Below are 16,981 nucleotides of genomic sequence, written 5' to 3'. Positions count from 1 at the left end.
CCGTCGGCTACTGGAAGACCAGGTGCATACGTCACTCTTTATGCACGCTACCATTGGCTGGCCCATTCGCAGGGCCCGCCCCCGTGGTTCTACCTTGCCTTCCGGGTTGCTCAGGATGGACGCCCATAGCATCTCGGGAGTTGTGGTCGAGCTGCAGTGCCTCAGGGTTAATCCCCTGCGCAGGCGCGCTTCGCTCTCACTCTCCCGCCCGCGCGCAAGCGTATCCCTTCGCTCACTCCCCACACCCGCCGGCAACGCCCACTGACACACAAACTAGGTGGATAGGAAGAACTTTTATTAGGCTCTACTTCCAGCCTCGGCCACGCGGGCCACGCGGGCCACACGGGCTCCGCCCGCCTGGAATCCGGGTCAAGGGGCACCACCACCGCCCTCCTCGTCATCCTCCACGTCGAGGCCCGGGATGCCGCGGATCTGGCGCTGCAGCGCCCCGCCCAGCAGGGGTACGACGCCCTCCTCCTCCTCTTCCGGTGGCGGTGGTGGCGGTGGCGACGTTGTCCCGGGGGCCGGCTCAGGGGGCACAGGGGGCTGGACCAGAGCAATCTCTTCTCCTTCCATGACTCCCGCAGCTTCGCCCGATGCCCCCTCGTCAAGGGCGCTGCCCTCCACCTCCTCCTGCTCCTTCTCTTCCTCGGGGCTATCAGTGAAAGGGTTCTCTCCCTGCAAGGGGAAGGAAGACACTGAAGGGACGATGGGCCCGCAGAAGCAGGGTTGGGGTTGGGGACGGGTACCAGGAGTCAGGGCTGACTGGTGGGGAAAGAGGGGTGCGCCTTCACCTTAAGGTAGCGCTCCAGCTTCTTGCTGATGAGCTTGTTGTTGAGGATACTGCGGGCCACCATGAGCGAGGACTTCTTAGACTGCTCCATCATGAGCTGAGGGCAGGGCAGACAGGGCTGAAGAAGTGGCTCCAGGAACCCGGCAAGCCCACCCGACCCAGGGCTCAGCCCCGCCAAAGACCCTAACCAGACTGGGGGTCTTTAAGTGTACCTCAAGTATAATCGTCCAGCCACTTCACAAGCCCGGAACCACTACCTCATATGATCTTATCTTTTGTTTAAATGCTCCATCCTTCCACATCATATTTACTGTGTGATTGATTAAAGAGAGAGATTTATAGGTCTCTATATATTTTTATATGCCTACTGCTAAATTCTAATTTCCTCATATAAAAACTCTAGGGCTTGGAGTGCTGGTGCACACCTGTAATCTCAGCAGCTCAGGAGGCTGAGGCAGGAGTTCAGAGCCAGCTTTAGCTATTTAGCGAGGCCCTAAGCAACTTAGCGAGACCCTGTCTCAAAAAATAAAAAGGGGTGGAGATGTGGCTTTGTGGTTAAGCATCCCTGGGTTCAATCCCAAGTTCAACAACAAAACAAAAAGTGAACAAACTAAAAAACCTATTAAATGCCAAATGCACAACCCATGTGATCGATAAAGAGAATACAAAAACAGGAATACAATCTAACAGTATATTTTATTAAATGATACACATCCCTTTAGGATTCCCAGCATGACAAAACACATGCAGTAATGGTAAGGCTGAAAATAGACTGCTGGTGGGAAGAGCAATTGTTTACATATTTTTTTGGAAAGCAGTTGGATAGAATGTATTAAAAGTAAAGCTCTCAGTAATCCCTAATCCTGAGTTTAATACCTCAAAACATGCATGCACCTGGTTGTAGGGGTGAAAAATTAGAAAATGCCTAATGGTTCTTAAATGGAGATGTAAGGGAATAAATCAGATTTAAAAGAACACCATACAGCCCCCTACAGATGGCTCACCTCTCTGTGGCACAGTAAGAAAGGTGTGTGAGGGGATGGAGTTGTGGCTCAGTGGTAGAGCACTTGCCTCCCATCGTGAAGCCCTGAGTTCCATCCTCAGCATCACATAAAAAAATAAATAGGGCTGGGGTTGTAGCTCAGCAGTAGAGTACGCTCACCTAGCACGTGAGAAGCCCTGGGTTCAATCCTCAGCACCACATAAAAACAAATATACAAAATAAAAGTACTGTGTCCAACTACAACTAAAAATTAAATTAAAATTTAAAAACAAATAAATAAATGAGGCTGTGGCTCTTGCCTAGCACGTGCAAGGCCCTGGGTTCAGTCCTCAGCACCACATAAAAATAAATAAAATAGAGGTATTGTGTCCAACTACAACTAAAAATAAATATTAAATAAAGAGATTGTGTCCATCTACAACTAAAAAACATACATATAAATATATGTATATATATAAGTAAAATCTACAACTAAATGCATATATAGAAAGGTGTGTGATTGACAGTTATCAAGACTGAGTTTTGTCTGGAAGGATTTACACCTAGAAGTTGGGTCATTTCATCAGTGGTGGGAGACCAGGTAAATCTCACTTTCATCATCATACAGCCATAAGCAGAAAGAGGATAATGCTATTTTTATCATGTGGGGAACAGACTCCACCCTCTAGGAATCCAGCTGAGTTCAGCCAACTTTGCTTACATGTTCCTGGAAGCCACATAAACTTGCTGTTTCTACTCCCTTTCTCACATTCACTTTTTTCTTTACACATTTTTCATCCTACCATTTGGGGGAAATATTAGCCTCAGACATGCTCAGTAACAAGTTAAAGATACAATCAGTATTCCTTAGCAACTGTTTCTTGCTAACACATTATCTTTCCCTCTCTAGGCATACAGATGGACACACTATAAATTCTCCCAACTGAGGCACATTTAATGTTTCCAGATTTTCATCATAATAACCAAACACCACCAGAATTAAATTAAGTACTCTCAGGCTGGTGCTTTTAATTCTAACCAAATAGGTTCCCCAAAATGATAGTGCCCAATTACTTTTTTTTATTATTTTTAATTTAATATTTATTTTTTAGTTGTAGTTGGACACAAGACCTTGATTTTATTTATTTATTTATTTTTTATGTGGTGCTGGGGATGGAACCCAGGATCTCGCATGTGCTAGGCGAGCACTCTACCACTGAGCCACAACTCCAGCCCCACCAATTACTCTTTAAAAAAAAAAAAAAAAATGATGCAAGCCACATTTCCTCCACTTGTATTTTAAACAACGAACAGTGAACCTGGTGAGGTGCATGCCTATAGTCCTAGCTACTGGGAAGGCTGAGGTGGGAGGATCACTTCAAGCCAGGAGTTTGAGACCAGACCAGGCAAGATGGTTAGACCCTGTCTTAAAAAATCATGACTGGTCCTCCCACCTTCTGTCAGCACTGCATGTTGTCATTGTGAGATATTTTTGCTGCCAGATGAAAGAGAAAATATTATGTGCTGATTCCTATGAGACTTCCTTGCCCACTAGCAAGCCTGAGTGCTGATATGCACGCTGGTGCCCAGCACCTCTATGAGATGAACTTGTTTTGGTGTATGGATTTTCTGGCTTGCTCATGAAGGCTTCCTTTAACACACTCAAAGTAAACAAATGATCTACGTTTTCTGGAATCCAATATATAGTTATGAGGCAGGGGTCCAACTTTCCAGAAATTTATAAATCATTACTTCCCTGCTGAATTGAAAGAGGTTTTTTTGTTTGTTTGGTTTATACAAATCTGAAGTCCAAAAGGCTCTACAAAACAAATATTTCCCCTGGAATTCATTTGGTGACAAGACATGGGATGACATTACTTTTTTTTTTTTTTTTTTTTTTTGGTATGGTGCTGGGGATTGAACCTAGGGCCTTGTGCATGCAAGGCAAGCACTCCACCAACTGAACTATGTCTCCAGCCTGACATTCCATTTTTACACCATCTTTTTTTTTGGTACAGGGGATTGACACCCCCACCAATAAAACTGAACCTAGGGGTGCCCCACAACTGAGCCACATGCCTAGCCCTTTTTTATATTTTATTTAGAGATAGGGTCTCACTAAGTTGCTTAAGGCCTACCTAAGTTGCTAAGGCTGGCTTTGAACTTGGGAGCCTCCTGTCTCAACCTCCCAAGTCACTGGGATTACAGGCATGCACCACTGCGCCTGGTTTATTTCATCTTTCTTTATCCCATCTGTATGTCACTTGAATAACTACTGATGGATGATTCAACTACCAGACTCTTCCTTAGATCCTGCTGGAAGCTACTGATCACACCATATTGTCTTTCTGAAACCCAAAAATTAACTCAGAAACACTTGGCCCTGAAGTTTCAGAGACAACACCTATACAAATACTAAGTTCTAAAAAAAACATATTGGGACTTTTCCCTAGGTCTGTTGATTGCACTATTTTATTCTTGTGCCATCACCACTTTTTGCTGCTGACTTTGTAAAAAAATAAATAAATTTTAAAAAAATAAAAATAAATATATATATGTATGTGTGTGTATTATATATAATACATATAAATAATAACATGTACAGTATATTATTTTTTAAATTAATTTTTTAAACTATTTCTTTGTGTGTGTGGTGCTGGGGATAGAATCCAGGACCTCCTTGTACATGCTATGCAAGTGCTCTACCACTGAGCTACACCCCAAACTTTAAAAACAAAACAAAACAAAAAAAAACCCTCCTTTTAAAATTTTGAGGCAGGTTCTTACTAAGTCACCAGGCTAGCCTTGAATTTGTGATCCTCCAACCTCAGCCAACCGAACAGCTGGGGTTACAGATGTGCACTACTATACCTGGCTGTAATAACCTTTAATATCTATAAACTCATAACTGCCCTTTGTATAATCTTTTTGGCTACAGTTAGACTTGGAAAACTTTGTCAGGCACAGAAAGACAACATAGTATGTCCTTACTTACATGTGGAAGCTTATAAAGCTAATCTCATAGGAGTAGAAAGTAGAATAGAGGTTACCAAAGGCTAGAAAAGGGGTACAAGGAGAAATGGAAAGAGGATAGTTAATGAGTTCATGGGTGCATCTGCATAGAGAAATAACTTCTAATGTAGTACAGCACAGTGGAATATTATTGACAACAATTAGTTGTATATTTCAAAATAGTGTAGGGAAGACTGTTTCCAATAACAAAAAAATGATAAATGTAAGAGGTGACAGATTTAATGGTCGCACTGATTTGGTTACGTATTGTACATAAGTATTAAAATAGTATACTGTATATCCTAAATATGTACTACTATGTGTCAATTAAAAATAAAAATAGCTGGGTATGGTAGCATACATCAGTAAATCTTAGCGGCTTGGGAGGCTTTGACAGGAGGATCACAAGTTCAAAGTCAACCCCAGTAAAAGTGAGGTGCTAAACAATTCAGTGAGACCCTATCTCTAAATAACATACAAAATAGGGATGTGGCTCAGTGGCTGAGTGCCCCTGAGTTCAATCCCCGGCACACACACCCCCACCAATAAAATAAAGGAAAAAGAAAATGTAAAAATTTAAAAATTTGCAATCAATCCACTTATCCCTATCCTAGATTATGATAGGAATTGTACTATCCTCATCAGTTGGGGATAACTGGGTTTTTGTTTGTTTTACCATTAAATATTAACTCCCCATTTACAACACAATATGTTCTTTATGTTCCTCCATTTGTATCCTTGGAGTATTTGTAGTTCTTCTTAAAGGTGCTATGCCTTTCTTTAAATCTATATTCCTAGATACTTCAAACACGGTGTAGTTACTGTGAGATTTTTAACCACATTTGTTTCTAACTTATTATTACTAGAACAAAGAAAACCAACTACTTTTTGTATGCTATCTTGAATCCCACCTCCTTATCAAATTCTACTAACTTGAGAACAAGTTGCAAGGTGCAGTGACAAACGTGTAATACCAGGTACTCAGGAGGATCCCAGGTTCTAGACTAGCCTGGACAACTTAGTGAGACCTTGTTTCAAATAAAAAATAAAAAAGGTTGGGTATGTGGCTCAGTGGTAAAGCACTTGCCTAGCAGGCTTACAGCCCTAGATTCATTCTCAGTACCACACACACAAATACATTATATATACACTTTTTAAAAAAATTTTCCACTTCTCTAAGAATGTAATCACATTATTTGTACATAGTTTTCCCTTCCAGTATTTTATGTTCTTTGATTTCATATTGAAGCATCCTTGCATTCCAGAGACAAATTCTAACTACACTGGACTATACATCTGAATTATAGATTGATAATTACTAATATTTTCCTCAAGCATATTCATGTCTTTAATTATAAACTAATCTACAGTTTCATCTGGTATCACTTTTATTTAATTTTTGGAATCAAAATTTAAAAGACTTCCTAAAAATTACCTGAAGAGGACAGTCTTCTAGCATGGCAGGTGGAAGAGCCCTGTGAACCCACTCGCCAATGAAACTGATGAAAATTACTAAGAAAAGTCTCTGAATATGTCCAAGGGACATATATCAAATGAAGAAATACTTAACAAGGAAAAGCTACTAAAATCCAGCGAGAAAGAGTGTCAGCTGTGTTTGTTTGACCTATTGCCTCCCTGCCCTCCCTAGCTCAGTGTGATGGAAACTCCACTCCTATGCAAGTAGGAGGATAAGCCCCAGTGTCTACCAACCTCATTACAGCTTAGGGATGGAACAGGATGTCAGCATTTCTTATCCTGTCCCCACCTACCTGCAGCTGAGGCTAAGTTCTGAATAAGTACAGGTGGGAGATGACAACTTCTTTCTTCTGCCTAGTCCCTATGCACAGAATGGAGATGTGACCTAGGGTAAGATATGCTGAGAACACTGGGGCTCACATAGCCCTGGATTGTTCACAAAGTAGAGGTCCAATGCTAAGAGAGGCAGACCAATACCAGAAAGAGGCCACAGCCCATTCACTTCTCCCTATCTCTCCTGAAGCACCAGAGTCACTATTTGGAAGCAACCCTTTGTGCTCACCCTGAGCCTTGGCTAAGAGATTTTGCCCAGGAGAGCCTGGCCTTAAATCTGTGAGCTCTTAATCTCTTCCCAACTTCACTAGTAAGAGTATTAAGAGTTTGAGACTAAGAACTCTCTCAAACAATGAAGGGTGTGGAGAAAAAGAACTGGAAGGAGACTGGAAGATTTGATAGTAATATAAATTAAACCATAGTGTAGCTAAGTTACCAGAGAGAAACTAAAACAAACAACAAAAATAAACAGCAAAGAACAGCCTCCCAGGGTTCAGAATAAATCTCAAACAATAATCTCAAGAATCAATGCTGTAAAGGACCACAAATTTAATTGGATTAAAGTAGAGTGCCATTTATGCTCCAGGGCATTATTGAGAACCATATAGCAATCAGCCAGAAAACAGACTGTTAACAGCTGAGTATGTATGGTCTGGGAGACAGTCAGAAAGAGCCCTTACTAAAACCATGTCAGGGTGGTTCCCAATCAAGCCAGCATGTCTGCACATGCCCATGACTTTCTAATTCAAGGCATAATATCAGAGCTTCACAGTGTGGGGATGAAAGAGACTTCTCTAAAAAGAGACCTTGCTAAAAGAAATTTGGCAAGTCACTAATCAAACAGATACACAAATATCAGAACAAGATGCTGGATATGGGGGGGGGAACCAGTATTATATAATATATTATCTATAAGATGTCTAGTTTTGAACACAAAATTATGAGACATTGAAGCCGGGTGTGGTGGCGCATGCCTATAATTCTAGTAACTCAGGAAGCTGAGGCAGGAGGATTACAAGTTCAAGACCAGCCTCAGCAACTCAGCAAGGCTCTAATCAACTTAGTGAGACCCTGCTTCAAAATAAAAAACAGGGGGCTGGGGTTGTGGCTCAACAGTAGAATGCTTGCCTCGCATATGTGAGGCACTGGGTTTGATCCTCAGCACCACATAAAAATAAACAAAATAAAGGTATAGGGCTGGGGATATAGTTTAGTTGGTAGAGTGCTTTCCTCGCATGCACAAGGTCCTGGGTTCAATCCCCAACACCACACACACACACCAAAAAAAGGGGGGGGGGGGTTGGAATGTAGTTTAGTGATTGTAGCTTAGTGGTTAAGTGCCCCTGGGGTTCAATCCCTGGTACCAAAAAAAAAAAAAACAGTCACTGAAAGGAGATTCTGAGGGCTGGAGATGTGGCTCAAGCAGTAGCGCGCTCGCCTGGCATGCGTGCGGCCTGGGTTTGATCCTCAGCACCACATACAAACAAAGATGTTGTGTCTGCCGAAAACTAAAAAATAAATATTAAAAAATTCTCTCTCTCTCTAAAAAAAATCTTCAAAAGAAAAAAAAGAAAGGAGATTCTGACCCACATTCAAGGAAACACAGCAGATGATAGAAACTACCTGTGGCAGTGAAAAGATGTCAACATTAACAAAGATTTCAAAGTAGTAATTAAAAATGCTTAAGTAAAGGCTTGAAGAAGTAAAAGGTATAGTGTCACACCTCTTCAGACAGACATCAACAAACAAATACTAAAACAAAAATACAAATCTTTTTGGAACTGAAAAGTACAATAACTATTTACCAGAGAAGCTGAACAGTAGATAAGAAGAGAATTATTGAACCTGTAGCTCAATAGAGATTATACAATCTGAAAAACAATAATAAAAATGAAGTCTCAGACAATGATGGGACACCATTAAGTGACCCAACTTATGCACAACAGGAGTATAAGAAAGAAAAAGGGCCAGGTGCAGTGGCGCATGCCTGTAATCCCAATGTCTCAGGAAGCTGAGACAGAAGGATGGCAAGTTCAAACCCAGCCTCAGCAAAAGTGAGGCACTAAACAATTCAGACCCTGTTTCTAAAAAAAAAAAAAAAAAGAAAGAAAAGGAAAATAAAAATGAGGAAATAATAGCTGAAAGCTACCCCAAGACTGATGAAAAACAAACTTACACAAAAAAGATTAATGAACTCTAAGTGGAATAAATACAGAAACCCACCAAGAGACATACAATAAAAATGCTAAAAGTCAAAGACAAAGGAAAAATCTTGAAAGCAGCAAGAGAAAAACGAATCATCACTTACAAGAGAAACTCAAAGGTTCCAAGCCAACATCAGGATAACATGCTGAAATAAAAAGGCTATCCACTAGGCTGGGATGTGGCTCAGAGGTAGCACGCTCACCTACGATGTGTGAGGCACTGGGTTCCATCCTCAGCACCACATAAACATAAAATAAAGATATTAAAAAAAAAAAAAAAAGACTATCAACCAAGAATCCTATACTGAATAAAGGAAAAATAGATATTTTGAGATAAACCAGAACTGAAAAAGCTGGGTGTGGTGATGCATGCCTGTAATTCTAGCTACCTAGGAGGCTGGGAGGATCCCAAGAAGTTCAAAGCCAAGGAAGTTAGGAAGGAAGGAGGGAGAGAATTTGCTGTTATTAAACCCGATAGTAATGTGAATATTCACAGAAGAATTTAGTTAACTATAAAAGACATTATAAAGGCACATTTTTTTTTTTTTTTGGTACTGGGGATTGAACTCAGGGGCATTGGACCACTGAGCCACACCCCCAGCCCAATTTTTGTATTTTTATTTACAGACAAGGTCTCACTGAGTTGCTTAGTACTTCGATAAATTGTTGATTCTCCTGCCACTGTGCCCAGCCCCATTTTTTCCCTTCTTAACTGATTAAAACTATTGTATAAAACTACACACACACAATTACATAGATATACTGCAATTATTTGTCTTATATATTACAGAAATTAAATACTGTTGGCAGTAAAGACAAAGGAAGTGAGGGCAAGAGCACAATCACCAAATCCACTCTGGGAAACTACAATATAAACAATCCAGTTTCTTCCTATTAATCAGCTGCAAGAAAAATAAGACATGAAGGAAGAACCTATGTACTGAAAGCAGGTTGATATATAGCAACCATCTGTAGTACATACATCAGTATGGGTCTTAAGTTTTTGATTTTAAAAATATTAGTCAAAGAAATCTGAATACCAGTTATTTGGCGGTATTAAGAAGGAAGTTATTACTGGGTACAGTGGTGCATGCCTGTAATCCCAGTAACTTGGGAGGCTAAGGCAAGAGGATTTCAAGTTTGAAGCCAGCCTTGGCAACTTAGCAAGGCCCAGTCTCAAAATAAAAAAAAAAGGGGCTGAGGATGTAAAGTGCCCTGGGCTCAATCCCCACCACCACACCAAAAAACAGTTATCATTGATTTTTATTTAGGGGTAATAATGATAGTAAATTAAAACTGTTTATATTTCACAGCTAAATACTGAAATGATTATGGATAAAATGATGTGATATCTGAGATGTGCCTTTATATATGTTTGAAATTTCCATTGTAAAAGTCTTTAAATCATGTGCCTTTATATATGTTTGAAATTTCCATTGTAAAAGTCTTTAAATCAGGTGAGGGGAGCAACAGAAATGACCACAAATAACAACTCTATAGGAACAAATAAAGAATGAAAAATGAAAAATGGGAAATAAGACTAATACTAACAAAACCTAGAAAGATATAATCAATATTCTTTCTTCAACTTCTTTAAAATAAACAAAGTATAGAAAGCAATAATTACAACACAGAGCTACACAGAAGTAACAATCTTCTTGAAATTAAGTTATATCTGAAGTGGATTTAGAGATGTTATACGTATAAAAGGTAAAGCCTACAGGTATGGTGGTGCACACCTGTAATCCATTAATTCAGGAAGCTGGGGCAAGAGGATCACAAGTTTGAGGCCAACCAGCCTCAGCAATTTAGTGAGGCTCTAAGCAAATTAGCAAGACTCTGCCTCAAAATAAAAACTAAAAAGAGCTGGGATATAATGCAGTGATTAAGTGTCCCTGGGGGTCAATCTTCAGTGCCAAAAAAAAAAAAGATAAGGCCTAGAGAAACCACAAAAGGAAGTCAAACCAAAAAAAAAGATAGTGGAAAAAAAAAAAATCACTAAACAAATTAAAATGTTCCAGTGAAAAATATTCACTAAATACAAAATAAAGCAGTAAAAGAGGAAAATTACAGACATTAAATCAGACAATTAACACTACAGGTAAATGAATTAAAGAATTTGATATAAAGACATTGAAGGATGGACAGCTAAAAATCAAGGTTGAACTATATGCTGTCCACAGGACACACACTTTAGATTCAAAAATACAAATAGAGACCAGGGATGTAGCTCAGTGGTAGAGCACTTGCATAGCATAAGCAAGGCCCTAGGTTTGATCCTCAGTGACACACCCAAACACACACACACACACACACACACACACACACACACAATTAAAAAGAAAGTAAAAGGACAGGGCAACATCATCAACCAAGGAAAGCAGAACTGGCTATTCTAATACCAGACAAAACAAATCATAAAACAAAACAAAACAAATGTACTGACACAGACATTTTATAATAATGAGACTATAACAATTTTAAGTATATATGCACTTACTGAGAGCACAAAAATATGAAAACCAGTAACTGAAATGGGGAGATAGATAATTCAATAATAACTGGTGATTTGAAAATTCCATTTTCAATTACACACACACACACACATACAGCAACTTGACAAAAGAGCAAAGAAATAAGCTGGGTGCGATGGTGTACATGTGTAATCCCAGCAGCTCAGGTGCCTGAGGCAGGGGGATCACAAGTTCAAAGCCAGCCTCAGCAACTAAGTGAGACACTGTCTCTAAGTAAAATGTAAAAAGGGTTGGGGATGTGGCTCAGTGGTTAAGTGCCCCTGGGTCCAATCCCCAGTACCAAAAAATAGAATAAAATAAAACAAAGAAATAAGCACGATCAGTGTTGGGGTTGTGGCTCAATGGTGGAACGCTTGCCTAGCACTTGTGAGGCCCTGGGTTCGATCCTCAGCACCACATAAAAATAAATAAAATAAAGGTATATTTTTTAAAAAAGGAATAAGCACAATAAAACGGTTAGGCAAACAATAATCTCTAGAATATTCTAGCAAACAATAACAGAATACAGATTCTTCTCAAGCACAAGGACCTTCAGCAAGATTTACCAAGAGAAACAGAAGACTCAGATGACTAGAGGACATCACTACCAACCTTACAATAATAAAAAGAATTATAGAACAATACTATAAACAACAAAATACAACACCCTTTCAGGATAAAAACACTATAAACAAATTAGACCAAGGAGAGAACTACCTCAGTCAAATCAAAACCCTCAGCTATCACACTGGACCCATAAAGTCCCAAGTTTTCAATTCTATAAACATAATAAGAAATTCAAATATTATTTCAAGGTTACCATAAGTGATCTATATATTGCTCATTTTTATAAATGTTCTACCTGGGATGATGGGACAAAATGGGTAATGATGAGTCTGGGGCTCTCCCCTTAAGATATGAACAATATAAACAAGACAAGGACATGCACTCTCACCACTTCTGTTCAACCAAATACCAGAGGTTGTAGCCAGGATAATTAATTAAGAAAAAGAAAAAATAGGCATCCAGATTGAAAAGGAAAAAGCACAACTAATTCTGCAAATAACTGATATACCCTTAATAAACAAAAGAACTTGCTTAGCATGTGCAAGACCCAGGGTTTGATTCCATTTCTAAATATATCAAATTTATTCTAAAATATTGTTTTCCTTTTAACAATCGCACACTCACAAAAAGCACAGAACACATTCTGAAAACTACAAAACAGTTTTGAAAGAAATTGAATATCTTGGGCTGGGGTTGTGGCTCAGAGGTAAAGGGCTCGCCTAGCACGAGTGAGGCCTTGGGTTCGATCCTCAGCACCACATAAAAATGAATAAATAAATTAAAGATATTGTGTCCAAATACAACTAAAATAAATATTAAAAAAATTGAATATCTAAATAAATTCAGACATTCCACATTCAAGGATTAGTGGACATATTGTAAAAGTGGTAATAGTCCACAATTTGGTCTAGAAATGAAACACAATCCTATCAGAATACCAGCTGACTTCTTTGAAGAAATTGTTAAGTTGATCCTAAAACTCATGGAAATTCAAGGGACACATAATAATCCAAACAATTTTGAAATATAACAATAGAGTTGGAAAATGCACATTTTATCATTTCAAATCTCACAAGGCTATTTCCTAACATAAAGTACTAACATAAAGTACTTTCTAACATAACTGTACTAACATAAAGACAGAACCATGGAATAGAATTTTAAGTCCACTGTGGAGCCAACCTAGATGCCCTTTGATAGATGAATGGATTAAAAAAATGTGACATATATACACAATGGAATATTACTCAGCAATAAAAGAGAATAAAATCATGGCATTTGCAGGTAAATGGATGGAGAGTTAGAGAAGATAATGCTAAGTTACCCAATCCCCAAAAATACAAATGCCGAATGTCTTCTCTGATATAAGGAGGCTGATTCATAATGGGGTAGGTAGGGGGAGCGTGGGAAGAATAGATGAACTCTAGATAGGGCAGAGGGGTGGGAGGGAAAGGATGGGAGCATGGAGTTAGAAATGATGGTGGAATGTGGTGGACATTACTATCCAAATGTATAAAGACACAAATTGGTGTGAATAGAATATACTTTGTATACAACCAGAGATATAAAAAATTGTGCTCTGTATGTATAATAAGAATTGTAATGCATTCCGCTATTACATATATATATATAAAAATTAAAAATAATAATTTAAAAAAATTCTAAGTCCAGAAATAAAACCACACAGCTATGGTCCACTAACTTAACAAGAGTGCCAAGATCATTCAATGAGGAAAAAATAGTCTCTTTCAAATGGTGCTAGGACAACTGAATACCCACATGTAAAAGAATAAAGTGAGACCCTGACCTCACACCATATGAAAAAAACAAAGTGGATCGAGGCCTAACTGTAAAAACTAGAACCATAAAACTCTTCAAGAAGAAATCATAGGGGTAAATCCTCATAATCTTGTATTTGTCAATGGATTCTTGGATATGACACCCAAAGTGAAAGCAATAAAAGAAAAAAAAATTTGATCTGGGCATGGTGGTTCACTCCTGTAATCCCAGTGACACAGGAGACTGAAGCAGGAGGATTACAAGCTTGAGGCTAGCCTCAGCAACTGAATAAGACCCTATCTCAAAATAAAATTTAGAAAGGAATGGGAATATAGCTCAGAAGCAGAATATTCCTAAATTCAACCACGAGTACTACACACACCCTAAAAAAGATTTACTATTTAACTCAAGCAGTCCATTCCTATGTAAATACCCAAGAGAAATGAAAACAAATGTGCACAGAAGAACTTGCACACCACTGTTCCTGAGAGCATTACTCTTAATAGCCAAAAGGAAGAAACAACCCAAATACCCAAATAAATGTGGCTGGGTATATTGGTACATGCCTATAATCCCAGAGGCTCCGGAAGCTGAGGCAGGAGGATCCTAAGTTCAAAACCAGCCTCAGCAACTTAGCAAGGTCCTAAGCAACTCAGCAAGACCCTGTCTCTAAATAAAATATAAAAAACGACTGGGGAAGTGATTTAGTGGTTAAGCACACCCTGAATTCAATCCATGGTACCAAAAAAAAAAAAAAAAAAGAATATATGTACCAGACTGATAACTAATATAAGGGGAAGACGAGAGGTGATAGCTAAAAGGTATGAATTCCTTTTTGAGGTGATGAAAATCCTATAATTGATTGTGGCAGTGGCTTCTGAGTATACAGAAATCTATGTATCAACTAAAAACTATTGAACTGTACATCTTTTTTTAAAATAGACTTTTTAGTTGTTGATAGACCTTTATTTTATTTATTTATATGCGGTGCTGAGAATCAAACCCAGTGCCTCACATATGCCAGGCAAGTGCACTACTGCTAAGCCCCAGCCCCAGCCCCTGAACTATACATCTTAAATGGGTGAATTATATGGCATATGAATTATACCTCAGTAAAGCTGTTACTAAAATAATAACAGGAAGCTTTCCTTTCATGATCATAGTCCAGAACTTAAAAAATAAATAAATAAATAGAAGTATCGGGCTGAGGTTGTGGCTCAGAGGTAGAGCACTCCCTTAGCGTGTGTGAGGAACTGGGTTCAATCTTCAGCACCACATAAAATAAGGATATTGTGTCCCCCTACAACTAAAAAATAAATATTTTTTAAAGAATAAGAGTATTTATCTGCATGTGGTGGTACACACAGTAACTTGGCAACTGAGGCAAGAGCATCACAAGTTAAGGTTAGTTTAGGCAACTTAGATCATGTCTCAGAGTAAATAAAAAGGGCTGGGGTATATCTCAGTGGTGGAGTGCTTACCTAGCAAACATGAGGCCCTAGATTCAATCCCCAGTACTGGGATGGGGAGGGGGAATTAAATTTAAACAAAAAAAAAAAACCACATGTAGCATTTAAATTCTTTTAGGATCAACTGCTATCACTCATTTCCTACATGTTTGAGGGGGGCGGCCCACTGGGGATTAAACCCAGGGCTTCTTGTATGCTAGGCAAGCACTCTACTACTGAGCTACATCCCAGTCCTAAACTATATCTCTTCTTGCTAAATTGTCCAGGCTGACCTTGAACTTGTTATCCTCCTGTTTCAGCCTCTTAAGTAGCTCAGATTACAGGAACACATCACTGCACCCCAAGATTTTTCAACAATTTTAATAATTCATGTATACTGCACCATTCACTGTCTTTTCTCTCTATCCCCCATCAGTTCCCAGCCTAAGAAACTGTTCTTGGCAATACAGCTTTTCTGTTGCCAAAGCCAATGGATCCTTTCCTAATCTTTCTAGATATTTGCCAATTCTCAACCTGTAACTACCAAGCCAGACCCCTCAATGAGAATTGGTGCACTGAAGACGACCAGAAATGAGTTGAGATGGGTATGAAAAAGGATGAGAGATGCCATTTCCCATGCTCACCTTAGGTGCTATCAACAAATAAATCCCATCATTCTGTGTCGTCGGCCACATCTCCTTTTAGCTCAGAACTGGATCTGGGCCTCTGTGCTATCTCCTTACTGCAGTCCTGCAACATCACCTGATTTTTAACAGCTACCTCCTACCCAACATATTACCACTTCAATCAGAAAACATCTTCTCCGGATATGCCAGCAAAAAAGAACATACTCATTTTCTTGCCAAATGTGCGAACTAGATATACCCCACCCCCTGCCACGCATAATCTCAGCAGCACCATTGTCTACTCAGTTCTCAGAGTCAGAAACCTGAGTCATCCCTGGCTCCTGGTCACTCCCACAGGCCAACCTCCTGTTCCTGTACTTCGAAGGCTCTCCTCTCACCCTAGATTATAGTGCCTATGAACCTCTGAAGTCCAACCACTGCTCCAGCAACAGGGGCCCTGTATGTTTCTCCATCTTTTTTCTGAACCTAATCTGGTGGTTGGCCCCTATGGAAATGGTGGTTCCCATATCCCTTGGTGCACTGGTCTTGAAGGCCCAGCTCAACATCACCTTCTCCCAGGCCATGTCCTCATCTCCTGGCTTTCTCTATGTAACCACAGTGATTGCACTGGACTGGAACTGTCTTTATCTATTGTCCCCTGCCTTCCCCCTCTCCTCATTACAACCACAGGACATCCCCAGAGGCCTCAATCAGTTCACCAATAGGAGGGAGAGGCCACCTATGGCAACTCACCCTGCGGTTCCGGTTGTGATCCATGGTCTTGAGATGCTTCTGGATGATCCCAAACTGCATGGGAATAAAGAGGTCACAGGCAGCACAATGGGCTGCCTCCACCTTCTTCACAAAATGCTCCATGGCAATTTCTGTGGGGGGAGGAGGGAGGAAGAAGGGAGTCACCATTGGTCCTAAGTGCCTAAGACAAACCCAGAAGTCTAGGAAAAATATCAGCCCAGCTTTTCAACATGATTATCTATATGGGACTGAGGCTTTTCTCGTTCAATCTTCCAAAGAAACAAAGGGATGTCACAATCCTGTATGGAGAAGCAGAGGAGGGCAGGCCAAGATGCTACTTGGTGGGCAGTGGGATAGAACCTCCTCACCTTGGGTCAGATCCTGATCTCTGTAAATCTGCTGGATCAGACCATCAAGGTCCTCCACAGTTTTTCGGAGTTCCTCTGTCTTTTTGGTTTTGTTGGTGACATACTCCTGCCAGAGACACGGAATTTC

The 16,981-nt window shown here is 39.8% G+C and overlaps 1 protein-coding gene across 2 annotated transcripts in view; it reads right to left on the bottom strand.

The window, feature by feature from the left end:
• Positions 1-278: 278 nt before the first annotated feature.
• Akap8l (A-kinase anchoring protein 8 like) overlaps positions 279-16,981 on the bottom strand; it is a 34,803-nt gene continuing 18,100 nt past the window's right edge. For both annotated transcript variants that reach the window (XM_027932136.2, XM_027932135.3), the window contains 4 exons: positions 16,855-16,960; positions 16,487-16,617; positions 795-890; positions 279-678 (listed from right to left, as the gene is read on the bottom strand). In XM_027932136.2, coding sequence (XP_027787937.2) covers positions 370-678; positions 795-890; positions 16,487-16,617; positions 16,855-16,960 — 642 coding nt within the window. In that variant the 3' untranslated portion in view covers positions 279-369. The remainder of the gene's footprint in view (positions 679-794; positions 891-16,486; positions 16,618-16,854; positions 16,961-16,981) is intronic.

This window comes from Marmota flaviventris, chromosome 1 (genome assembly GCF_047511675.1).
Source record: "Marmota flaviventris isolate mMarFla1 chromosome 1, mMarFla1.hap1, whole genome shotgun sequence".
Lineage (NCBI taxonomy): Eukaryota > Metazoa > Chordata > Mammalia > Rodentia > Sciuridae > Marmota > Marmota flaviventris.
Note: the sequence above shows the minus strand (reverse complement) of the source record. Positions and strands in the feature narration are given on the sequence as shown.